This window comes from Euprymna scolopes, chromosome 44 (genome assembly GCF_053919585.1).
Source record: "Euprymna scolopes isolate OS-2025 chromosome 44, ASM5391958v1, whole genome shotgun sequence".
NCBI classification, from domain to species: domain Eukaryota; kingdom Metazoa; phylum Mollusca; class Cephalopoda; order Sepiida; family Sepiolidae; genus Euprymna; species Euprymna scolopes.
This window is the reverse complement of record NC_136525.1, coordinates 14,187,206-14,214,160: the sequence shown is the minus strand read 5'-3', so window position 1 is coordinate 14,214,160 and position 26,955 is coordinate 14,187,206. Positions and strand designations below refer to the sequence as shown.

Sequence of the window (26,955 nt, the reverse complement as noted above, 5' to 3'; positions counted from 1 at the left end):
ACGAAAAAAAACGAAAATGTGAAATATGATTTTTTTTGCTTCACATGCTGTCAATATATTTTTTTCGTCTTTTTTTACAATTTTTTTTCAGCGGATTATAATCGAATGGACACTAATCTACCCAATTATATATATATTTTTATATATATATATATATATATATATATATATATATATATAAAAAATACAAAATCAATATTTAAATATTTGTAGGACGTGCTCAGTTTCTAGTTAAGTTCCTATGTACTTGCCTCCCCACGAGGACAGTTAGACACAAGGTCAATTTTTAATGCGAGGAAAATCCAGCTTCCCAAAAAGGGTCAATCTGGATAGAAACAAACATAAAAATTGTTTCAGTCATGAAGGATTTCTCCTTCACTGAAAAGGCGAAATGTAGTATCAGAATACTACACTGATCTTGGCCCGAAGTCCAGGTAGAAAAAAATAAAAATTAAATTTATCAAAAATTTGTGAACGATTTGTTAGCTTTAGCAAAAAATGTTTTTTGATATTTAAATAAGTACAAAGATACTTAATAAGTTTTCCAAACGTCACGTTTTCTGTTAGTGATGTCACTTGTTTTAAATGACATTTATTTTTGTCTATTTGTCGTAATTCTTAAGTTTCACACTCCTTAAGAATTATGACAAACAAACAAAAATAAATTTCATATTTAAAAATAATTTGATGTCCAAAATCCAAGGCATAACATTTTCAAAGGCCAATAATTATGACCCTGACCCTGACCCACTAGCTGTAAATATGGGGGTCAAACACCTTTAAAAAAAAACAAAAAAAAAAAACTCTCTTAATCCTACCTCTAACCCTAGATACGAGTCGCAAGCCTCCTCCTCTTAAAACCTTTAGCCCTAACAATAACGCTAAGTCTAAGTGGCAAGCTCCTCACCAAACAAAGTTCCTTGGTAAGCTACATATAAGTGCCTAAAAAGAAAATCCTTCCTTAAAGAAAAGTACACCATTTATCACCCACAAAAAAAATAAATTAGTCAACTGTTCTAAAACGCTAGAATGGTCTCGAAATGGTGAATTATTTTACATTAAATTTATGTGAAACTAACCCCCACTCTAAATTCTAAATTTGTTTTTGTTTTGTTTCTATCAAGTCTTCAGGATGTTCACACATAATTTTCCTTAGCTCTATCATTAACCCAAAGTCAGAGTGGCAACCTGCCCACCCTCTTGTAATTGCACAAAGACTCTTAAAACCACACATAATCGTCTTTATATAAAAAAAAAGGTGCACAGGATTTATCTGATAGGGGGGGGGGGCAAATGGTTAAGTGCCCTAAAACGCTAGAATGGCTCAAAATAGGGAATCATTTTACATTAAATTCTAAAATAATACTTGTTTATCTTTCATTAAAGTTTTTTAAGGTATTCACACATAATTGCCTACAAAGGTAAAATTGCATATTTTGGAGAGGTGGTCAGAGAGGGTTAACGGAAGGTATTAATCTTCAATAATACCAAAGAAATATTGTAATATATTCATTTTTAAACAGTTCTAGATTTCGATTTCAGTTATTTGTAGAAAAAATACATTACAATTCAGCTTTGAGTTCTTTAACTTCTTTTCTTTTTATGAATACATGGCATTTTTAAGGAATTGCAGCATATTTATGTGCATTTACTGCAGATTATTTACAAACTATTAATTTTTGGAGATTTTCAATAGCATATTCTAATTCCCAGCACAAAAATACACTTATATGGTAAATTTTATTGCTTAATCTTGTGTTTTAACAAAGATATGACATTTTTACTGAAAAAGTAGTGCAAAAAATGTGACAAAACGCATATGGTCTTAAAGAGGGAAAAATATCCAAACGTGTGAGGCACAAAAATAGTCATAACTTCCTTAATTTCAATTGGATTTTAAAAATTTAAAAAGATTTTTCTTAGCTCATCAAGCTCTTTCTATAGATACCAATATTGAAATATATTCAGCTATTTTAATTTTTTCATGTGTATTGCTACTAGTACAGTCCTTGCAAAACGGCAGGTCAGTTTTGCTTCCCGAATAGGAAGCCAGTAGTTAACTCCTTCTGGTAGAGTGGTAGTCCGGTTTTCCTTCAAAAAGGTCCATTCATGGTGTTCTTGGCAAGAGTTCTAGTGTCTTTAATTAGGCATAAATCGAGTCCCTTCGAACCCTAATCGAATTGAGAAAAGTTCAAACATTGAGTAGATATAACATGAAAATGTTCAAATGATGCCATCCTCTAATTGGAATATCTTCGGCACAATATGAAGGTGTCTCTGCTTGTAGAGATTTCAAGTCCTTTTTCACCAAACATTTAGGTGATATAACATGAAGAAATTGTGCCGGCTATATGCTTGATAAACCATTCTTCTTGGAGCCAACTTTTGGCGAGTCTTTCTTGCCGGGTGTTTATCATAGACTGAAAACAAAATGGATGCTTACAAAAAGAGGCGCCCAGTAATTAACTTGGTCCATACAAATAAACCAATCACAGGCTGCCTACTAGAATTGTGCGTAGGCAGCTTAAAACATTGAAACATGGCATGTAACTGGAATTTCTCACAACACACACAAGAATTAAATGTTACTGTAGCCAATAAAAGTTAATTTTATATCTCCCTGGCTCATTAGTTTTGGTTTTCAAGTAGTTTTTATTGCTCTTTATTTAATCTCAAAAATTCAGTTTTTCAGAGCGGATTTAAAAAAAAAAAAAAATGGCAGCATTTTCTTTGGAAAGCAAGCCTCGTTTTGAATTTTTTGGTATTTTTTACGAGAGTACCCAGCATAGTGTTTAACCCCAACCTACCCATCTTAAGAACGGCTTTAGAAATAAACACCCCCACACTCCCCCATGTTAAGAACGGCTTTCAGAATAAACACTCCCAACCTCCCCATGTTAAGAACGGCTTTCGGAATAAACATCCCCAACCTCGAAAGCCGTTCTTAACATTAAATAATTAATTAAATAATTCTCAACGATATTTTTTAATTAAATCAAAACATTAAAACAAGAAAGCTGCAACGATTTTTTTAACGTAACAAAGTTGAACACATTAATAATACAAAATGGGGTTTGTTTTACTGTACACATAGTTTTCAAAAAGTTGTCAAAAACAAATAAATAACAAATAAATGTTATCAAAGGCAAGAGAAGTTACTTTTCTACAGTGTTTACCGATGTATCAGAAAATTTAAAATGGCACTGGACTCTCTGTTGAACACGGTAAGTTTGAGAAAATGAGTTAAAAATAAAAAAACTATACAAAATACTGTTAGTAACTCGCTCAATATATGGGCAGGATTGGAGTTTAAGTGGCAATTAACCTTATGGCCTCGGTGTTTATGAAAAACGATTAGAGGTCGGAAAGGATGCCATAGAGGTCACAACAAAGCATACATGAAATGAACAACGTTGGAAGTGTGTAGATTCTGACTCCAGATAATTAAAGCCAGACGAATATTGAAGGTTGAGAACCGATTTTATTTACTACTAACAACTTGTATTAGACGAGGCAAAGTGTTCGTAGGATGGAATGTGATTTAACGAAGGAGATGAATGTTCGTAAAATGTTGGTAGGTATGTATGAATTGACAAGGAATGAATGTCCGTAAAATGTTTGTAGGTATATATGAATTGACAAGGAATGAATGTTCGTAAACTTTTTGTAGGTATGTGTGAATTGACAAGGAATGAATGTTCGTAAAATGTAACTTATCTTTTGGACGATGGAGAGGGTTAGGGTAGGCCGGTCATCCTGCTGTCAGTGACGCGTGTCCTGGCTTGTAACTGGAAAGCGGGTGACTTCTTTCATCAGCGCTAGAAGCCCGGCGGCTTCATTGTCTTTCTCCTCCTCACTCCTGGTTCCCTAAAAACCCTCGTTTTATAGTCGCAAACTGGCTCCCAGTGACTGTGATATTTGAGGTGTTTATTTTAGGCGCTGAGCTCTGCCATTGGTCGATAATTATTTTGTGGTTATCTTATTTTTTTCTTCCCAAGCGGAAGCGATGCGTCGAGTCATGTGCAAAAGACGATTTTTCATTTTGTCTCTCATGGTGGATGCGTTAACATCCGGTTCGCTGCTAATTCTCATCATGTTCGCACAACCTCGAACCCAAAACAACCCAAACCAAAAGCGAAAGGGACACAAATATCGAGTCACCGGTTTATATTCCTGGAAATAGCGACCATTTTTATTTACATTGTAAACATATAGAACTATTTATAATTTAAAAAAATTTAAATGATACGAACAGAATTGTTCAGGTACTTTTTGCAGAATTGTTTTGCAACTCTGTACTTTCACCTAACAATTTAATTTTTTTTTTTTTTTTTTTTTTTTTTTACAAAAACAATCGAAAAAAAAAAAAGAGAAACTGAAAAATTGATACGCGTGTAGGGTTAATTTTAATATAAATGGTCGATTAATTAATCACGTGGTCAATTATTCGACTTTTTTATTATTAAATTGTTAGGCACGGAATTTTTTTTTATAACTAGATTTTTTTCATATTAATGGACTTATTGTACCGCAATATTTTTTTAATTCAATTTAAGTGATGTTTTGTTTTAGTAGATTGTTAGGCGAAATCACGTGATTAATTATATAAGTCGAATAATTGACCACGTGATTAATTAATCACCATTTATATTAAAATTAACCCTACACGCTAATCAATTTTTCAGTTTCTCTTTTTCAGTTATTTTTGTAAAAAAAAACAAATTTTTTTAAAAAATGGATTCTGTAAAAAAAAAAATAAATAAATAAAATAAACAGCTAGGTGAAAGTACAGAATATTTGCAAAACAATTCAGCAAAAGTATCGGTTATCCTGACGCTCCGCACTTCTTTGTTTACCTTGGAAGTGACGTCACACAAATCTTATAATACGGATGGCTACAATTGTAAAAATTATTTGTTTTATTTTTCTTTCATTTTGAGCTCCTTTTTTCTCCCGTTTAACTTTTTTTTTTCTCCCATTTCTTATTTTGAGCGGAGAATTTATTTTATTTTCATTTTGAGCTCTTTTTCCGATCCGGCGTTACCTTTTATAGGTACTCCTGCAGTCCTGCACTTGACGACCCGAGCTATTTTTTTAACGCTATTATTTAGAAACCTATTATTTAACATGGGGAAGGGAGGGTGCATTGTAACTATTCTGTACTTTCACCTAACAATTCAATTAACAAAAAGGTAAATATGAAGAATTACTCCACCCTCAAAAATTCCTTCAAAATTACCACTCTGAAAGGTTTTCGGGGTCGCTGAAAACGAAAATAACGTTTAAAATTACGGCAAACGAGTAGTTTCCAAGATATGAAGAAATGTTAGTTTTAAAAAGTTTATGTTCATTTTACGTTAAATTATTATAGAAAAGTGATCCACTAGGTGTATCAGAATTTTGGGGGAATTTTTGACACCCCTAACAGAAAACTGCGAATAAAATATAGAAAACTCGTAATTTCTCTTTCTAAAGTGGGTTATTTATTTTCTTTACAGAATATACTTCCAAAATAAACTATTTAAGTTGTTTGAAAAATAATAGAAATATTATTTTTCATTTTTTAAAAAACAGTGTTTACAAAGTGCGTGCGTGCGCTCAGGCTTGTTACGTAGTGAAATCAATTGATTTTTATGAGATGAATATTTTTCAATTTTTAAACTTTAAAAATCTATCAAAATTTTCCTATTCGTTCAATTGTTACGTTTTTTTCAGGGTGAATGTAAAATTTTATGCTCTTTCCGATAAACTGAATATAATATTTTAGACAAACGTTGTTTTATAAATTCACCCCCCCTCATTTTGAAATGTCTATGAGAATTTTAATAATTAATTTTGGTCGACACGTTTTCTATATCACAAATTGAAGATAAAACATCAATAAATAAAATACTCAAATTTAAAACAACAAAAAAATATCACTTATCTGTAAATTTACCGGTAAAGTCCAAAATGTAAATCCTTCTTTTTTCGATAACCACGTGTTTTTTTTTTTTTTTACGTGGGAGCTTAATTTTTGTTTAGAATTTTCCAGTCAATATTTTTCGGTCAGTGTATATTTTTATATTTAATTCCTGGTTTCCTTTATTTCGATATAAAAAAAAAATAATACGATACCATATAATGCAGATTTATAGTATAATAAATAAAAAATTCAGGTATTTCTTTAAGATATTAAAAAAAAAAAATTTACATTTCATATCCACGTCATCCCGTAATCCGTGTAAATCCAAAAATAAAAGATCCCAGTTTTCATGTACGATAGCGTAAACGCGCCAACATTAAAAAAAGGACGATAAGTTATCTCCTTTTGGTATCGAAAATTCCTTTAAAATTACGGCCAAATCTGTTCATTGCAATGTGGCCATAAAGTGGGTGCCCATTTGACGTCACATCATTATAGAAAAGTGACCCCCCCACTTTGTGACCATTTGTAAAATTTTTTATCTTGGAAACTACTAGTTTCGTTTGCCGTATATATAAATGGTTATTTCTGTTTTCAGCGCCCCCGAAAACCTTTAAAAGTGGAAAATTTGAAGGAATATAATCCCATATCGAGATTACTAACATTTCTGAATTAGTGTTTTTTTACACTTATAGGCTTCTGTAGATAATAAAGTGATAATCTTAACATCCGGTTTCTTAAAATTTTCTTGAAAGACACGCGTTGTCGCGATATGTGTTGGAAAAATCCTTCCATTTAAAAAATACATGGATTATAATACATAAATATGAATAAATTCTCATACAGGAAGATTAAAAGAAAGCATATCTTACTCATTAACCAGGTAAGTTATATATTTTGCCATTTTAAAAATATATCGTAAGATTCAACTAGTGTTTTGTTAGACATTCCGTGAAATGTTAAGTGAAGAAATCCAAGGAAAAATAAATAAAATTGTTTATTTCTCTATTAAAGCTTTTATGATATTAAAATTTGATCTTTGCTCGTTTTATTGAAATAAAATTTACGGGTTTAAATTACGTTTTCATATTGTTATAATCTGATAGACAGGTGTCTATTCAAACAACTGTTTCTTATGGCGACTCGGCTGAAAATTCTGATACTGCTAGTGATCCACACTTTTTAAAACTAACATTTCTTCATATCTGGGAAACTACTCGTTTGCCGTAATTTTAAACGTTATTTACGTTTTCAGCAACCCCGAAAACCTTTAAGAGTGGTAATTTTAAAGGAATTTTCGAGGGTGGAGTAATTCTTCATATTTATCTTTTTTTTAATTGAATTGTTAGGTGAAAGTACAGAATAGTTACAATGCACCCTCCCTTCCCCCATGTTAAATTTCTAAATAATAGCGTTAAAAAATAGCTCGGGTCGTCAAGTGCAGGACTGCAGTGCAGGAGTACTTATAAAAGGTAACGCTGGATCGGAAAAAGAGCTCAAAATGAAAATAAAATAAATTCTCCGCTCAAAATAAGAAATGGGAGAAAAAAAAAAGTTAAACGGGAGAAAAAAGGAGCTCAAAATGAAAGAAAAATAAAACAAATTATTTTTACAATTGTAGCCATTCGTATTATAAGATTTGTGTGACGTCACTTCCAAGGTAAACAAAGAAGTGCGGAGCGTCAGGATAACCAAAGTATCAGAACAATTCTGTTCGTATTATTTAAATTTTTTTAAATTATAAAAAGTTCTATATGTTTACAATGTAAATAAAAATGGTCACTGTTTCCAGGTCCAAGGATGGAATACTGCTGCCATATCTGGGCAGGAGCTGCTAAAAACAGCCTATCCTGCCTTGACAAAGTACAAAATAGACTTTGTGGCTTAGTGGGGGAATGCCCTTTTCTCTACCCTGCAACCTCTCTCCCACAGAAGAGACGCTGCGAGCCTATCCTTGTTTTATCGTTATTTCCATGGCAGGTGCTCGTCTGAACTCCAATCTCTGGTCCCCCCCTCGCCAATTTTTCACAAAAAACACCCGTCTAGCTGAATCCACTGTGAGAAATTTCCCCCACTCTTTATCTGTGCCTAAATCAAAACGTGGATTCCATGAACAAAGTTTCTTTCTTAGAACTGCACGCCTGTGGAACTCTGTTCCGTCTGCCTGCTTCCCACCTGACTACAACTTGGATGTCTTCAAGTCCAACGTTAACAAATTCCTAATGAGCCGCCCTCTTAAGTAAACACTTCATTAAATCTCCACACTAACGTACTGTACTTGCAATAACCTTTATCCCTGAGTGGCCTCCGGGCCTTGATAAGTGGTGACCATCGTGTAAAAAAAAAAAAAAAAATACAAACTGGTGACTCGCTGACTCGATATTTGTGTCCCTTTCGCTTTTGTTTTGGGTTCGAGGTTAATCGCCACGTAAACTCCAATCCTGCCAATATATGTTACCGTGACATAGGCTGACATAGCAGTGTCAGAAATTTCGTGAAAATAGTGAATAATTCCACCCCATCTTTCCAAGCTTATAACTCCTCGAAAAATGTAATTCAAGCCCTAATTTTTTTTTTCAATTAAAGGAGCAAGGACCAAGGTTTTATTAAAAAAAACAAAAAACAAAAAAAAAACAATGTGTTTTTTTTTTTTTAAAAAAGGTTTTAAACTTCGGACTTTACAGGTAAATTTCTAAAAAAGGGATTTTTTTTTTTGTTTTAAATTTGAATATATTATTTATTGACCTTTTCTCTTCAATTTGTGATATATAAAACTATTAAACATAAATTAATTATTTACTTTTTAAGAGAAACTTGAAAATGTGTGACACTTACACAAATGGGGGGGGGGCGTGAATTAAAAAAAAAACGTTTGTCTAAAATATTATATTCGGTTTATTGGAAAGAACATAAAATTTCACATTGACCCTGAAAATATTGTAAAAATAGAATAAATAGAAAAATGTTGATAGATTTTTAAATTTAAAAATTGAAAAATATTGAGTTCGGAAAATTCATTACTGTTTTAAAAAAAAAAAATATTTCTATTACTTTTAAAACAACTGTAATAGTTTATTTTGGAAGTATAATCCATAAAGAAAATAAATAACCCACTTTTAACAGAGAAATTACGAGATTTTTATATTTTATTCGCAGTTTCGTGTTAGGGGTGTCAAAAATTCCTACAAAAATTCTGATACTGATTCGGTGGGTTTCTAACAGTGTTTTGTATAGTTTTTTTTTATTTTTAACTCATTTTCCAAAACTTACCGTGTTCAACAGAGTCCGGCCGGCGCCATTTTAATTTTTCCATCGGTAAAGACTATGTTTTTCGAACTGAATAAACATGTTGCATCAAACATAAACACTATAAAATTATCCAGTTAGGTAGAAAAGTAACTTATCTTGCCTATGATAACATTTATTTGTTATATATTTGTTGGTAAATTTTTAGATTAGGTCCCCCTCCACAATTTTCTTTTAAATTACGACTCCTATAGGTTTTCGACTATGCTGAATACCGATATCGCATTGAAATTTTGCAGAAATAAGTAGTTAGCGAGATATAAAAAGTTGTATTATGCATTCTTTGACGGCCATCTTTTTACGCGCGTGCTATAAACAAATCTATGTGCGTAACAAAGATGGCCGCTAAAGAATACAATGCATAATACAACTTTTTATATCTCGATATCTACTTCTTTCTGTAAAATTTCAATACGCTTTCCGTATTCAGCATAGTCGAAAACCTATAAAAATCGTAATTTAAAAGAAAATTGTGGAGGTGGACCTAATCTAAAAAAAATACCTATTTGTTCTTAGTAAAACAGAGTTGTCCCCCCCTCAGAACAATGACAAATTGTAAAACAGCGGCAAAATTTGTCTATCGTTATTGCCGTCGAATGCCTTTGTAAACAATACATTGCAAACCTTAATTTTGAACTTTTTTTTTTGGTAAATATCCAGATCCGCTACTACAGAACACCGACCACTCTAATTTGTTTTTTTTTTTTTTTTTTTTTTTTAGAGGTAATTGAGGTCGCTGACAACGAATTTGATAGTCAAACTTGGGGCAAATTTACCGTTTGCATGGTATTAATCCCCGAACCCACGAATAACTTTCCACCATTTTGCAGCTCCCGTTTACGCTACGCGCGTGCGCTGCAGCATGAACGACGGCTTGCTTCATGCTTCACCTAGCAAACTGCCTTCTCACATGGCGTACCAATCAAAAAATTACGGACTGACATTTTTTAATGACTTACAGTTAAAGAAAAGTACAACAAATTGGGGGACTTTTTTTTTTTTTTTTTGTCTCACGTAGTTTTTAATGTGGTTTACAAAAACATAAGCACCAAACATCTTTATGTTTTTCATTCTTTTTTTGCGGGAGGGGGATTCAATTATAGAACTTATGTGGCTTTTCCAGTTTAGTTAAACGTTTTTCCGTAAGTAACGCAGGCAGCGCACGCACCGACATTTATCAATTAGAACACCATTTAACATTTTCTGAAGATTTTACTGTTTACATTGTGTGGTAAATAATACATAGCTTACCTGAGTGTAGCTGCCGGAGGTGAGGATGTTCTTCCAACAATCAAGAAGAACAATAGCATTGTGGTTATTTATGCTAATAGAGTAAGGTAAATTGTTATAAAACCCTTCCTCCTTTGTGAAGAGTCTTCATTATTCTTTTTATGTTACTGTGGTTACAAGACCTGAGAAGAAGGTCGCGAAGAAGATTGTATTTTTTTTCGCAACCTCACTTCAGGTTAGCTACTCTTAGTTATATGACTTTTTTTTTTCCAACAATTGGGGGCACGAGCGGATGTGATGTTGATGTAATAGTTTATTATAAATAATAAACTGTTACATCAACAACAATAATAATAATATATAAATAATAAACTAGACAAAATACTATTAAAAACCACTGAATATATGTCAAGTTATGTCACTGTAACAGATATTTAGCGAATTTCTAACAGTATTTTGTCTAGTTTATTATTTATAACACTTTTCCCGAACTTACCGTGTTAAAGAGAGAGTCGGGCGCCATTTTGAATTTCCCAACACATCGGTAAACATTGTATGTTTTTCGAGCTGAATAAACATGTTAAATTGAATAAAAACACGGAAATTATATCCAGTTTGGTAGAAAAGTAACTTATCTTGACTTTGATAACATTTATTTGTTATATATTTGTTTTTTGACAACTTTTTCGAATACAGTAATACAAACCTATTTTTCAATTCTATTTATTTGAAAATAATTTATGTCGGCAATAGTAACGTTTACCTGTTTCTGTGTTATTTCTTTATGACCATAATAAAAATTGGATTTTATAAAAAAAATATAAAAAGGAAGAAAAACCTTTGGTAAAGTGTTTCAGCGAGCGCGTTTCCTTTGAACGATCGACCATGTTTAAAAATTGGAAACGGTGTTCGATGAAAAAATTCCCGTCTGTAATTTTTTCCCGTATATTTCCTGTTTTCTGGTTCAAACTTGCGTTTCATTTGAACAATATTTGGTGCAACTTTACTACAGTGGGTCGTCCAATCCAATCATGTATTTTCTATCAAAGGCATATCATAGAAAAACATTATTACGTACTTACGGGTCATGTCGAAAATAGTAACACCGTCCAGTAGAAAACGTGCGAGAGCTGATTTTTTAGGGGGTGGGTTGGGGAGCATGTAGTATTATCGAGAAAAAGCAGCGGTTATCTCCCCTGATTTCAAGCCTTTGAAGGATTAATTTACAGTGAAATTGCAACGCTGAAAAATTCTGTCTTTTGTATTTATTTGCTTCCCCCACGAAAGCAAATTAGGCACAAAGCCGTTTTTAATGTGGGGGAAAACCAGCTCCCCTAAAAGTAGGGTAAAAAGGGGGCACTCTGGTTGAGACCAAAAATAATTATTGTCCCAGTATAGAGGGCTTCCCCTCCATTGACTGGAACAAATTACCTTAAGTGGCAGCATCTGCAGAACAGATACTACACTTTGAGGTATTTATTTGCTCCCCCGCTGAGCAAATTAGGCACAAGGCCGATTTTTAAAGTAAGGAATGAAGGGGAAATGGGGACCAACTCCCCGGGGAGTAGGGGAGCTGGATAGTGACAATTGGTATGAAGGGTTTCCCCTACATTGACCAAGGTCTGATATGTGAGGCTACTCCCACATATGGTCTTTGCTTGCAGTATCTGCCGGAACAGATACTACACTTTGAGATATTAAATCCTTTATTCATGTTAAAAATACATTGAAAATCAACAATGAACAAAAAACTTAGGCACATGGCCAACTCAAAAGGGGGGATTGTGGGTGTCGTTGGTCATCTTTGTCACTCCAGAACTAAACAAAATCAAAAGTTTCTCCCAGCTAGTATCTTTCACCATAATACCACATTCACCCTTTCATACTGGGGGACATCCTACTTAACTCCCAATTTTTTTTAAAAACATTTTTTATTGACGTGTAAAAAAAAACAAGATAACAATAAAAATGGTACAATAATTCATTTGTGTCGAGGGCGGTTAGTAGGACCCTCCCAACCCCGTCTACTTGATAGACTGCCCGTTCCACCAGATACTACACTTTGATCTTGGCCAAAAGGCCAAGAACAACAGAAAAAAGGCAAGCCTCTTTTCTATAATTATTTTTCTACTGGACCATTTTTCGTAATTCTTGGAATTTATACTAATTTCGGCATGACACGTAATTACATAATATTTTTTTCTTCTCTGAAATACATTTTTCCGAAGACACACTATAGTAAAGTTGGGCCCAATATTTATTTGCATAATAAATAAATAAATAAAAATTTTTGTGCCTGTTCAGAATCCCCCTCCTCATAAAAAATAAATAAATAAATAAATAAAAACAAACAAACAAGAAAACCTGCATGATGCACGCAATTTGGCTTTAGGCTTTAAAATGGCCAATCTGGCAATTTTAGAAATTTATTTTCATTAATAATTAAGTTTCTATGTTAGCGGTTTTTCGTACTTTCTGGATTTGATACAGAATTCGACACAACGATTTAGTAGATACCATTGATCTTAATAAAAATTCAATATTTCGATTTTTTTTGGATTTCGCTATTGAAGAAGCGTCGTAAATTCTCGTATAAATAAAAATGAACGAATCTCTTAGTAAAATGGAGTTATCCCCCTTAGATCAATCACAACTCTTCCACTCCGAACTCGACATTTTGGCGCTGGTATTCTTGTAGACATGGAGGTGCTTGTAAAGACAGATCGATTTTTTCTTAAATTTTTTTTTTTATATGTGGTTTTAAGCAAACTACGGGTTTGTATTATTGTACAGAAAGATTCGAAAAAGTAGTCAAAAACAAATATATAACAAATAAATGGTATCATAGGTTACTTTTCTACCTAACTGGATAATTGTTTAGTGTTTTTATTTAATGTAACATGTTTATTCAGCTCGAAAAAACATACAGTGTTTACCGATGTATTGGAAAATTAAAAATGACGCCCAACTCTCTCTTTGACACGGTAAGTTTGGGAAAAGGTGTTAAAAATAAATAAAAAATAGACAAAATACTGTTAGAAACTCGCTCAATATATGTTACCGCGACATAGACTGACATATATTCGATGGGTTTTTAACAGTATTTTGTTTTTTCCAATACATCGGTAAACACTATGTTTTTTGAGCTGAATAAACATTTTACATTAAGTAAAAACACTAAAAACATATTCAGTTAGGCAGAAAAGTGACTTATCTTGCCTTTGATAACATTTATTTGTTAATTTTTTTTTTTTGACAAATTTTTCGAATCTATGTATACAGTAATACAAACCCCAAAATACAACAGTACTTACTTAATTGTCATGCCGAAAATATTAATATATTTAAAAATTACGAAACTTCATCGGGTAGAAAATTATTTGGAAAATTTTTACATTAGGTCCTCTAGGGTCTGCCAAATGATTGTGAAAAATGGAACGCATGTTCCCGTGACGTCAGACTTGTGTTAACTATACGAACTATGAAAAAGCAGAAGCGGCTTAATGGTTTTTTAAAACCTTTGTTTATCTTCTTCAAACTGCAATTAATAATTAATCTTTGTTATAATTTTGTTAGGTTTTAAGATTTACACAGTTTAACGATTAATAATATTATAAACATTTGTATATTAAATATGAAATACGGTTTTATCAAATATGTACGGGTGTTAATTACAGGCTTCCATACTTTTGTTTGGTAAAAAGAGACAAACAAAATATGAGGGAGAGGGGGTGTTTACAAAATGCTTAATATTTGTGCAATAATATTTTAAAATTGGTTTTAATCTGGCGATAAAATAGCTGACAAGAGCCATGTTTATATTAAAACTTAATACTTAAAAAAAAATGTAAACACAATTAAAAATCAATGTTGTAACGGGACATTTTGAAATAATGGAATTTTAATCGTTTTAATCTTTTAAAAATTAATTAATTTTTAGTAAGTTTCTATTTCTTGGCAATTCAACTGATTATATTATATATTAATTAGAAAAAACTAGGCACCGCCAAAAATGGCCGCAAAATCAAGTTGTTGTTGTTTTTTAAAACGAAATTACATTTATTAAAATCCATTATTTCTGAGTAACTTTTTTTTTCCAGAAAGATAAAACCCTGAATTTTATCATATAGAAAACAGAATAATGTAAAACTTTTTCTACTATTTTTAATTAAATTTTAAATGTTAAATTTTCCCAAAAAGTTAACAATTGACATTTTTTGTCTTGCACAAAAAACGTACATAAATATTTAAAAAAAAAAGGTTTTTGAAATAATTAATTTATTTATTTATTGTCTAACTAAGATTTAGGATGATTTTCTAAAAGAATATGCAAAAATATTATAATATAAGTACCTGGATTTCAAATAATTCCTCTTATTCATATATATAACCAGTTATTTCGCGTCGATCTAGAGTCTAGATCGACACTGTTTACGTTTGCGTTTGATAAGAAGAAAACTATGGAAGACCAAACAGGCCAAAAAAACTTATTTTTCAGTGACGAAAATTTCAATGTATTATTAAGCTGAGGCTGGCCAGTACCAGATGGGTGACCATTTGTATGAGTTTGGTTTTTAATGTGTATGTGTGTGGGGGCCAGGCTCCCCAAAATGGGGGGGGAGGTAATTTAAAGCAGAATAAAAAAAATTATTTCAGCGCGTTTGGTCCACCGTAGTCGAAAGGCGGCAAACGTTTTCAAACGGAATCGAAAAAAATGATGCTATTTTTAACACAAAGGGCACAACATTTATCGAATTTTTTTTTTTGTATCGATTATTCAAAGCATGTCCTGTTTAATAATGTTCATGTATTATTCGGCTCGCTAAAAAAAAAATTGTTAATTTATTTATCAAAAATTTTAAAATGGCTTTTTTCGTATAAATATTAAAAAAATTTTTTTTTTGTTTTGCTTAACTTAAATTAATTATTTTACTTAACATATTCACCGAATTTCACACTTCAAAACTCAAAAGCGGGATAATTAAACACAATCGAAGTTCTGATATTCAGACGTCAAAATAAGGTATGCAAACAATTTTTTTTTAATCTATAATTCTGTCCCTTACAAGAACACAATATGTTGTGTTCAGTTTCAGATGATTATTTTAAGCATATTTGTTCCCACTTCAAAACAAGGGGGGGTTGTAAGCAATATATATATATATATATATATATATATATATATCGTTTATGAAAAATAAGTACACCGTTATAAAGTTCATTCTTCTCTTAATAATCGCTGAAAATTTCGTATTGATCAGATAATTACCTGATTTTTGGTAGATTTTTAAAAAGACGGTCCGTCAAAAAGTACTGACCTGCCCCCCCCCCCAGTTTTGGCGGTGCCTAGAAAAAACGCTATTTAAAAAACATAATAATATTAAATTTATATCAATTTTTTAATTGCAACTTCAAGGTAAGTTTTTGTTCAATACGTGTATTTAAATTAAAAAAAAAATATATATATGTTTTATTTATTTGAACTCTTATGTTTCATGATAAATAGAAATTTCGATAGATTTAAATATATTTTGTTCAAATTTCGAAAAAATAAATGGGTGAGGGGCACGCACCAAAAAAAGTATTTCCGTTCATATATGTTGTGGAAACTGCATTTTATATGTAATTTCCTTCTAAAACGGATAAGTACCGAAAATTGCACGAAAATCTGATGATTAGTTGATTTTTGCTAGATTTATTAAACACTGGTATATTTTCATGTTTGGAAATGTAGTAACATGGGAACGCCAATTATGTAAACACGATATTCATCTCGCAATTTCATTATTTTCGTACGATGAAAAAAATTTTTTTTAAATTATTACTGGTTTATTTTGACCTTCTTCTTTTAAATTGTATAAAAGTTATGCTGATAATATTAATTTATAATAAAGTTACATCGTGTCACATACGGGGGGGGGGGGTAATTCTGTGATGAATTTTGGAGGTGCCTAAGGTCCACCTCCAAAATTTTCTCTAAAATGACGACTTATTCAGGGTTTCGATTATGTTGAATACGAAAATCTCATTTAAAATTTGCAGAGACAAGTAGTTTTTGAGATATAAAGACCTGTATAAGGCACTGTGATTCTCTGGTGGCCATGTTTCTACGCGCGTACACACACGATAAACAAGTCTACTTCACAGCGAAGTAAACTTGTTTATCATGCGTCATTTTATCGTCAATTGTGGAGGTGAACCTAATGTAAAAAATACCAATTATTTATAGTTAAAAGTAATTTTTACAGAAAATAGCAGTTGTTCTACTCAAAGTTTCGTAATTTTTGGATATATTACTATTTTCGACATGACAGTTAGGTAAGTACTGTTGTTTTTGCTTAAAACCACATATTAAAAAAATCGATCTGTCGACTCTATATTGTCAGAAATTCTACAGAAATAAGCAGGCACCTCATTGGTCGGTTTGGCCGCCCACAATTTTGTTTGGACCAATCAGATTGATTGTTGCTACTATCTGTCGAGGTGTATTCTTGGTGCTAATTTTATCTTTCGGGGCGCCAGTTTTCAAACGGACAGCAAGTTGAATGGACGTGAAAACTCATCTCTTTATCTGAGGCATGGAGCCGCAAACCTTTTTGTCATGTTGAGACGTATTAATGCCTGAATGTGGAGCGAAATGTTATTATCATTTGCAAACACCAATGCCCTTATGTTGAGTGAAATATTATATTCGTCGCACACTGTTGTGTTCTACGAACTAATCGACTTTCTTCATGACTTAAATAATGTCTCTCAGAGACGAAATTAAGGTCTACATTTTGACTTGCCCTTTGTCCGCCATTCGGACGGTTATTCTCAGTGAACTCCATGATGATTACCAGTCTCACAGCATTAATCCTTTTTTTTTTTTTTTTGTTTTTTTACACAGTGGTCACCACTTATCAAGGCCCGGAAGCCACTCAGGGATAAGGGTTATTGCAAGTACAGTACGTTAGTGTGGAGATTTAATGAAGTGTTTACTTAAGAGGGCGGTTCATTAGGAATTTGTTAACGTTGGACTTGAAGACATCCAAGTTGTAGTCAGGTGGGAAGCAGGCAGATGGAACAGAGTTCCACAGGCGTGCAGAACTTCTAAGAAAGAAACTTTGTTCATGGAATCCACGTTTTGATTTAGGCACAGATAAAGAGTGGGGGAAATTTTTCACAGTGGATTCAGGTAGACGGGTGTTTTTCGTGAAAGATTGGCAATGGGGGGGGGACCAGAGATTGGAGTTCAGACGAGCACCTACCATGGAAATAACGATAAAACAAGGATAGGCACGCAACGTATCTTCTGTGGGAGAGAGGTTGCAGGGTAGAGAAAAGGGCATCCCCCACTAAGCCACGAAGTCTATTTTGTAGTCTGTCAAGGCAGGATAGGTTGTTTTGGAAGGCGTCACTAACTTATTGACTTGTTGCAGTTATTCTTCGAACAGCATGGAGACTTGGATCCTGCAAACACGAAGATAAACCATGAACTACTACCCATATGGGTGTTACTCACTCATTGAAGTTTAAACGTGAGCCACTTGTGATTTCTGTTTGCTTTCTTTCATTCTGCCAACGGCAAAACCGAGGTGAGAGAATATATCACACCGTATCTCACAACGTTAACAAATATCGACATGGATGCAAGGGAAATAACTGCTAAGATTTAAATTCCCCCCACTCTTTATCTGTGCCTAAATCAAAACGTGGATTCCATGAACAAAGCTTCTTTCTTAGAACTGCACGCCTGTGGAACTCTGTTCCGTCTGCCTGCTTCCCACCTGACTACAACTTGGATGTGTTCAAGTCCAACGTTAAAAATTCCTAATGAACCGCCCCCTTAAGTAAACACTTCATCAAATCTCCACACTAACGTAATGTACTTGCAATAATCCTTATCCCTGAGTGGCTTCCGGGCCTTGATAAGTGGTGACCATTGTGTAAAAAAAAAATATATATATTTGGTGATTTTTTAAACCAGCGCATTTCAGGTGAAAACATTACATACTTATGTATCATGGCGAAATAAGTATATATATTGAAAAAAGAGAAAAAATTAAAAAACAAAAAACAAAATACGAATCCAGTAGAAGTATTTTAAATAACAAATCATCCAAAATTACATCCTGAAATGATTTAAAAATAGCGTACCCATAATTTGTCAATTTAAATCAAGGGAGATAAGTCTGTTTGTTATACTGAATTGGCCGCAGAACTCTTCCACAGGAAAACATATAAAACGCGATAATTCCATAAATTCTATTTTTAACTTGCAATTATTTTTGTGACTAGATCGTTTTTCGTATTATTTAGAATTTATACTAATTTTCCCATGACATGTAAGTACTTAATAATGTTTTCACTTGAAACGCGTTGGGTTAAAAAATCGTTAATGTAAACAAACACCATTTTTTTGTTTTTTTCAGAAGAAAATTTGCGACGGAAAAACCAATGCAACTTAGAGGAATTGTACTTTCTATTAAAATGTCGGAAATGCGACGACAGTTGAAAAGGAATCTGAATTTTATTAAAGACTAGCGAGAGGTACCCGGCGTTGGCCGGGTGTTTGGAGGTGTGTGTGGAAACTCCGGGGGTGGGATGGGGGTTAAAAAAAATGTTTTGGTAGGTAAGTATGAGGATCGAACCCGAACCGTTGAGGCAAAGTTTGTAAATTAAAGTGTGAAAAAAAAAAAAAAAAAAGTGCAACGTTAACGATTGCCCCACCACGAGATGCTAGCGGAAACATGTTTGAATTTATTTAATTACTTGGACTTGGCAGGTGAGTTAATGAGGTCAAGTTTGACTGCGGGATTTTTATTTTCCCAAGATGTTATAGGAAAAAGACTAACCCACATGCGGCGAGTGACAAATGTTGAATATTTATCTTCCCAAAAATCGAGCAAATTAAATAGACAGGCGAGCTTCGTTATTAACTCTGAGATATTACGATTTATATGTGATATAAAAAGTTTTTAAAAAGTTGTGAACCGACCGACCGCTTCTCTGAAAAAAGCCTTTTGTAGACATACAGAAAAAGCGAACACGCATACACATATACATACATTTTCGCTTTTATATTTATAGATAGAAGACTAGCTAAGGAGGAGGCTTGCCCGGTCTGAAATATACATAGATGTATTTTAAATGGTAAATGTGAGTATTGGAATACCCTGGCAAAATCACCGCTAAAAAAATTGTTGGCGTCCATCAAACTTAAACACCAAAACTTTGTGCAGAAAATTTGCCACTCTGTCCAAGATAGGGTTAAAATAAAATCGCTAATCTAATAGGTCCCACACTGTCGCAATGAGAGACTAGTAACGGATGCACCAGACCAAAGTTGACAACAATATTCCATGCATGGGCGAATAGTGGCTTTGTAGAGATACGAGATAATCTTCGGTGTGTGTAACCTTCTAGCATGGTAGAGAGAGCCCCAATGTCTTTGCAGTAGCCAATCTATATTCTTCAGTTATGGTAAAAATTGTAATGAATATATCAATTTTTCAATTTTTATAATAATTTTTTAAATAGGGAGTGGGGTAAGTAGAAAAAATAAATTTAAGTCCAATGTTGCCAAGATCGCTAGAAAGTCCTCTCATAGATTGGATCGAGTCGAAATTTTGCAGCTGCTAGAAAGGACTTATCCTGCCTTAACAGAGTTCAAAATAAACTTTATAGCTTAGTGGGGGATGCCCTTTTCTCTTCCCTGCAACCTCTTTCTCACAGAAGAGACATTGCGAGCTTTTCTCTGCTTTATCGTTATTTTCATTGAAAGTCCTCGTCTGAGCTCCAATCTATGGTCCTCCCTCGCCAAACATTCATGAGAAACACTCGTCTAGCTGAAAACACTATCAATAATTTTCCCCACTCTTCATCTGTGCCTGAACCTAAACGTAGATTCCATGAACAAAGCTTCCTTCTTAGAACTGCACGCCTGTGGAACTCTCTTCCATGTGCCAGCTTTCCAGCTGACTACAATATGGCCGTCTTCAAGTCCAATGTAAACAAGTTCTTGATGAGCGGTTCCCCCTTAAGTAATCCAATTTTACCAAATCTACACTTTCAACGATTACTATGATATTGTCCCTTCGTCTACTGTACACTCTTTAACCCTTATCCTCGAGTGGCCTCTGGGCCTTGATAAGTGGTGATTCCTTTGTAAAAAAAAAAAAAAAAGAAAAAAGAAAACGTCATGCAACACAATACCAATTTACTATTACTACAACAAGTCTTAAGTTCAAATCCACCTGCCTGCATGATACTTACAGCCCCAACATACAACTCAAGGCGACAGGTGTGTCTTCACCAAATCATCTACATAGAAGTAATTGAGCAACATATCCCAACAATCCCAGAAGAATACTTTTCTACGTGGTACGATGTAACTCAATATGAAGAGACTAGACACAAATCCGAAAATAAGCGTCTTATACCTGAAGCATGCTAACTCATTCCCCAATTTAAAAAAAAAAACAAACAAAAAAATAAAACCAATTCTTATTGGACTTGGACAGGTTGTAATCCAGATAATTTTTCCAGTACCTGTATCTTAAATAAGGCACCATCTTTGCTGAAAGATTCAACGACGATTTCGTCGGCATCTTCAGCTAAATAAAGATCCACGATCCGCTCCTTCAATAAGCCTACAGATGCTAAATAATTATTCATTTAACTTTTATACAAAGCATATTTAAATTTTTCGACCACAACTGAAAATTCTAGAGACTCGAATATGACTAAAAATTTATCTCTAGTCAACTTTAACTTTTTTAACAAGGAGTCTACTAAAATAGTAGCCATTTTACTTATTAGTCTCCATCCACCCTAAACCTACAATCAATCAGAACTAAGAACAACTGTAGGGAAAGGTAGACCAATATAGGGAGTGGTACAACCCAAAATGACATAATTCAATTTTGGCGCCCAGAAGACCTGCCAAACACAGCTTCTAACAAGAAGACAAGATGGCGACACAAAAAAAAAAAGAAAGAAAGAAGGCCTAGAAAAAAAACAAAAAACTATACAAAATTCTGTTACCGTGACATAGGCTGACATATATTCGGTGGATTTTTAACAGTATTTTGTATATATGTTTTTATTTTTAACTCATTTTCCCAAACTTACTGTGTTCAACAGAGAGTCCGGCGCCATTTTTGATTTTCCAATACATTGGTAAACACTATGTTTTTTTCAGGTGAATAAACATGTCACATTAAATAAAAACACTAAAAAATTATCCATAGGTAGAAAAGTAACCTAGCTTGCTTTTGACAACATTTACTTGTTATATATTTGTTGTTTTTTTAGAGTATTCATGCAACTAAACGGCAATAAAAATCTCGAAAAATTTATCAATAAAAAAGCTAAAACAAAAAAATTCAAAAAACAAAAAAAAACAAACAAACAAAAAAAATAAAATAAACCGAAAAAATAAATGTGTAGGGATAAAAGTCATTTTAAAATCTGGATTATCTCCCCTTTGCTCGTTGCGAGTTTTTCCCCTTGTGTCAATCAATTTCTCCCGCGTTGGAAACACGTGGTTTTCAGGTTTTCAGGAAGTAAACTCCCGTCAAGATGAGGGAAGCTTTAGACGCTTATGAAAAAGTACTACGGAGCAAGGCGGACACGATGAAGAAAAAAGCGGACGCAAAGGCCCTTGTCGAACTCGATAACTGGTATTAGCGCCCACATCGTTTTTTTATAGTTCTTATTTAGAATTGAACCTAATTAAAAACAAACAAACAAACAAAACATAAAATATGTAAACAAAGATGTCTTTTCCAAAAATGATGTAAATTGATTAAATAGTTTTCATATTTAACTACGCAGTTTTTAGTTTGTATTATTCTGTCGGTTATTACAGCTGAGCTGGAGCTCCACTCCATTGCACCCAGACTGTATCAAATTTTATAAGTAAGTAAACAAAGAACTGTCTCGTGTTGCCTTATAGCAGGATCAGAATTTTTGTAGGAATTTTTGACACCCCTAACACGAAACTTCGAATACAATATAAAAATCTCGTAATTTCTCTGTTAAAAGTGGGTTATTTATTTTCTTTATGGATTATACTTCCAAAATAAACTATTACAGTTGTTTTAAAAGTAATAGAAATATTTTTTTTTTTTTTTAAAACAGTAATGAATTTTCCGAACTCAATATTTTTCAATTTTTAAACTTTAAAAATCTATCAAAATTTTTCTATTGATTCTTTTTTACGATATTTTCAGGGTCAATGTGAAATTTTATGTTCTTTCCAATAAATCGAATATAATATTTTAGACAAACGTTTTTTTTTAAATTCACGCCCCCCCCTATTTTTAAGTGTCTATTAAAAAGTAACTAATTAATTTAGTCACCGAAAAGTAAATAATTAATTTACTCACAAATTGAAGAGAAAAGGTCAATAAATAATATATTCAAATTAAAAAAAAAAAAAACATAGTGTTGTTTTAGAATTTTACCTGTAAAGTTTGAAGTTTAAAACCTTTTTTTTAAACCACGTTATTTGTTTTTTCTTTTTTTTTTTTTAATGGAACCTTGGTCCTTGCTCCTTTAATTGAAAAAAAAAAATTAGGGCTTGAATTACATTTTTCGAGGAGTTATAAGCTTGGAAAGACAGGGGGTCGAATAATTCACGCCTCCCATTTTGAAATGTCTAATAATAATTAATTTAGACACCGAAAAGTAAATAATTATTTACTCACAAATTGAAGAGAAAAGGTCAATACATAATATATTCAAATTTAAAACAAAAAAAAATATAGTTTTTTTAGAAATTTACCTGTAAAGTCCGAAGTTTAAAACCTTTTTAAAAAAAAAACACTTTTTTTTTTTTTAAAAAAATTTTTTTTTTAATGAAACCTTGGTCCTTGCTCCTTTAATTAAAAAAAAATTAGGGCTTGAATTGCATTTTTCGAGGAGTTATAAGCTTGGAAAGATGGGGTGGAATTATTCACTATTTTCACGAAATTTCTGACACACTGTTGCCATCCTGGAAAAAAAGAAAGAAAAAAAAAAGAAAAAGAAGGTACTTATACAGTTTAATCAAAACATTAAGAAATGAAAATATCGAAAAAAGATTATATTGTACGTATCCGTTATGGAATGAAGTTCTCCGAATAAAAATTTCACTTAATTTCATCAAGCAGTTTTTTTTTTTTTTTTGCAGCGAAAAAACAGTTTATGATACCGAGCAAAAAGTTCGATTTTTAGGAAGAAAAGCGAGTATTAAAGATGGAGAGGGAGTGTCGGCGCTTTACATGGAGTTATCTCCCCGTGGCGTGTTCAAAAAATCCCATAATGGCTGACTTCAACGCGTTCTCATAAAAACGTGTTTTGGGTTTGTATTACTGTACACATAGATTCGAAAAAGTTGTCAAAAAACAAATATATAACAAATAAATGTTATCAGAGGCAAGATAAGTTACTTTTCTGCCAAACTGGATATATTTTTTGTGTTTTTATTCAATGTAACATGTTTATTCAGCTCGAAAAACATACAGTGTTTACCGATGTATTCGAAAATTCAAGATGGCATCTCACACCCTCTTTAACACCGTAAGTTTAGAAAAAGGTGTTATAAATGAAAAACTATACAAAATACTATTAAAAACCCGCCGAATATATGTCAACCTATGTCACGGTAACATATATTGAGCGAGTTTTTAACAGTATTTTATCCGGTTTTTTATTTAAAACATCTTTTCCCACACTTACCGTGTTAAAGAGAGAATCAGACGCCATCTTGAATGTTCCAATACATCGGTAAACACTATGGTTTTCGAGCTGAATAAACATGTTACATTGAATAAAAACACAAAAAATATATCCAGTTTGGCAGAAAAGTAACTTATCTTGCCTTTGATAATATTTATTTGTTATATATTTGTTTTTTGACAACTTCTCGAATCTATGTGTACAGTAATACAAACCCCGTGTTTTTTCGATGTAAAAAAAAAAAAAAAAAAGAAATCTACTCGATAAAATTAAATTTTTTTTTTTTTGAGATCTTCAGACCAAAACGGATACGTACAATATAACCTTTTTTTTTTTTTTTTTGATATTTTCATTTTTGAATGTCTTGATTAAACTGTACAAGAAACTTTTTTCTTTATAACTATTCTGTAGTTTCACCTAGCAATTTAATAAACTGTAAAATACTGTAAAAATTGACCGGAACTAACCTCATTCTAGTCTAGTGTGATCGCTAACTTGTTTCCTTTTCGTAAACTGTTTTGACAATTTCCGGGACTCTGCTATAGTATTCGTGTAATCATTTTTTAAATTTTATTTAATATTTTTTGTTTCAGTGATTATTTAGCGTCCCAAATTAAACCTTACAAAATATGCTTATTTTTTACTATATTTATGCTGGTTATCTCCCCTTGATCGGAGTTTTTGTTGCCATAAGCTCCTAAAGGTACTTGATCAAGTTACGTGATTTTTAGAATATGGCATTTTCGTTTCGTGACGAGCACGTATGTCGTAAAGTTTTTTTTTTTTTTCTGTAGTTTTGTTTTGTTAATTAGGTTGAATCCTAAATAAAAACAGTTTCTTTTTGTCAACTAATTAAAATTGTACCCTCTTTGGTATCCTACCATCTACTTGTTTTGGCATTTTTTATGGGCCCAATTTTTTTTATTTTATGTATGATGTCGCCAGAGAATTCTATTTGATTTTTGTATTTTATTTAGAAATACACACACACACACACACACACACACACACACACACACACACACACACACACATATATTATTGCATTTTCACCCCAAACAAGGCACAATGCCACTTTGATGTAGGGGGCTACTATCTGGGACATAATTTTTAGGTGTACTGTGTGGGGAGCTGAGCAGCAAGGTGTCTGTTTACATTACACTTGAACTTCTGCATGTCAGTAAAGTCGGGGAAACAGGAACCCGGAATGGAATTCCAAAGTCTAGCAATCCTAGGGAAGAAACTGTTAGAGTAGGAGGCTTTCTTACATCTAGGGATTTCTACTGTGTAGGGGTGAGATTTTGCTGCTTGTCGGGAGTATTTACGTTAAAGGGGTTACAAGGGCTTTTAGTTTGTCAGAGCATCTACCATTAAACTACTTGTAAAACATGCAGAGGGATGCAACATTTCGTCGATGGGACAACGGTGGAAGCCTAGCTGATAATGGGGGACCTATTAGGTTGGCGACTCTCTTTTGAACTCTGTCTAAGAGAGAGAAACGAGTAGCAGATGTACCAGCCCGAATGTGGCAACAATATCCCAAACATGGGCGAATGGTTGCCCTGTCAATCTGTATAAACTTTATTCATTGAAATATTCCCAATCTTTCTCATTGAAATATCTTATAAAAACGAATGAACAATGACTCTTATGAACAACTTTCAACACACACACACACACACACACACACACACACACACACACACACACACGCACACACACACACACACACACAAAATGACTGCTTGAATCCCTTAATATCGTCTGCTCATTTATAACAACACTTCAACTGAAATATTCCCACTCTTTTTCACTGAACTATTTTACTAATGTGAAAACAAATGAACAATGGCTTTCATGAACAACTTTCAATGAATTACAATTTATATAAACGAACAGATAAGTTTTAAAAATGCTTTTTCCTGAACCCTGAAACTTATGGATCTTAATCGATCCAAGCTTCTTCTAATGTCTCAGCTAATGAACCTTCTGGTTTTTACAAGAACTCTAAAAATATTAACGAACATTCAATGTTTTCCTATAGCGGTAAACCTTCCATTTTAAATATATATATAAATTATCCTAAAAATATCCTAAAAATATTCACGAACATTCAATGTTTTCCTATAGCTGTAAACCTTCCATTTTAAATATATATATAAATTATCCTAAAAATATCCTAAAAATATTCACGAACATTCAATGTTTTCCTATAGCGGTAAACCTTCCATATATATATAAATTATCCTAAAAATATTCACGAAGGTTCAATGTTTTCCTATAGCTGTAAACCTTCCATTTTAAATATATATATATATAAATTATCTTAAAGATATCCTAAAAATATTCACAAAGATTCAATGTTTTCCTATAGCTGTAAACCTTCCATTTTAAATATATATATATATAAATTATCCTAAAAATATCCTAAAGATATTCACGAACATTCAATGTTTTCCTATAGCGGTAAACCTTCCATTTTAAATATATATATAAATTATCCTAAAAATATCCTAAAAATATTCACGAACATTCAATGTTTTCCTATAGCGGTAAACCTTCCATTTTAAATATATATATATAAATTATCTCTTTTGTGATTGTATGTCTTTTAAACTCATTATTTTTTTTTTGTTTTATCGTATGACAATGTCTCTCGTTTTTCTCACATTTGATTATAAAACCTGCAAATCCTTTTTCACTGAAAATATTTCTATGAATCCGGCTCATCCTAAAAGTGCTTCTCCCATTACAAAACACTCTAAATTAAAACCCTAAAAGCTAGTGACCGACTCCTTAAAAACAGT

The 26,955-nt window shown here is 32.6% G+C and overlaps 2 protein-coding genes across 3 annotated transcripts in view; one reads left to right on the top strand and one right to left on the bottom strand.

Moving 5' to 3' along the window:
- LOC145268698 (uncharacterized) overlaps positions 1-10,484 on the bottom strand; it is a 30,646-nt gene extending 20,162 nt beyond the window's left edge. Inside the window, exon 1 of the mRNA XM_080124227.1 lies at positions 10,463-10,484. The gene's annotated coding sequence lies outside the window, so the exon portion shown is untranslated. The remainder of the gene's footprint in view (positions 1-10,462) is intronic.
- An 8,172-nt stretch (positions 10,485-18,656) lies between these two features.
- LOC145268697 (uncharacterized) overlaps positions 18,657-26,955 on the top strand; it is a 29,117-nt gene continuing 20,818 nt past the window's right edge. The window contains exon 1 of one of the 2 annotated variants that reach the window (XM_080124226.1): positions 18,657-18,768. In XM_080124226.1, coding sequence (XP_079980352.1) covers positions 18,767-18,768 — 2 coding nt within the window. In that variant the 5' untranslated portion in view covers positions 18,657-18,766. Of the gene's footprint in view, positions 18,769-21,899; positions 22,108-26,955 lie in introns of those variants that run through there. The other variant, XM_080124225.1, reaches the window with a different exon arrangement.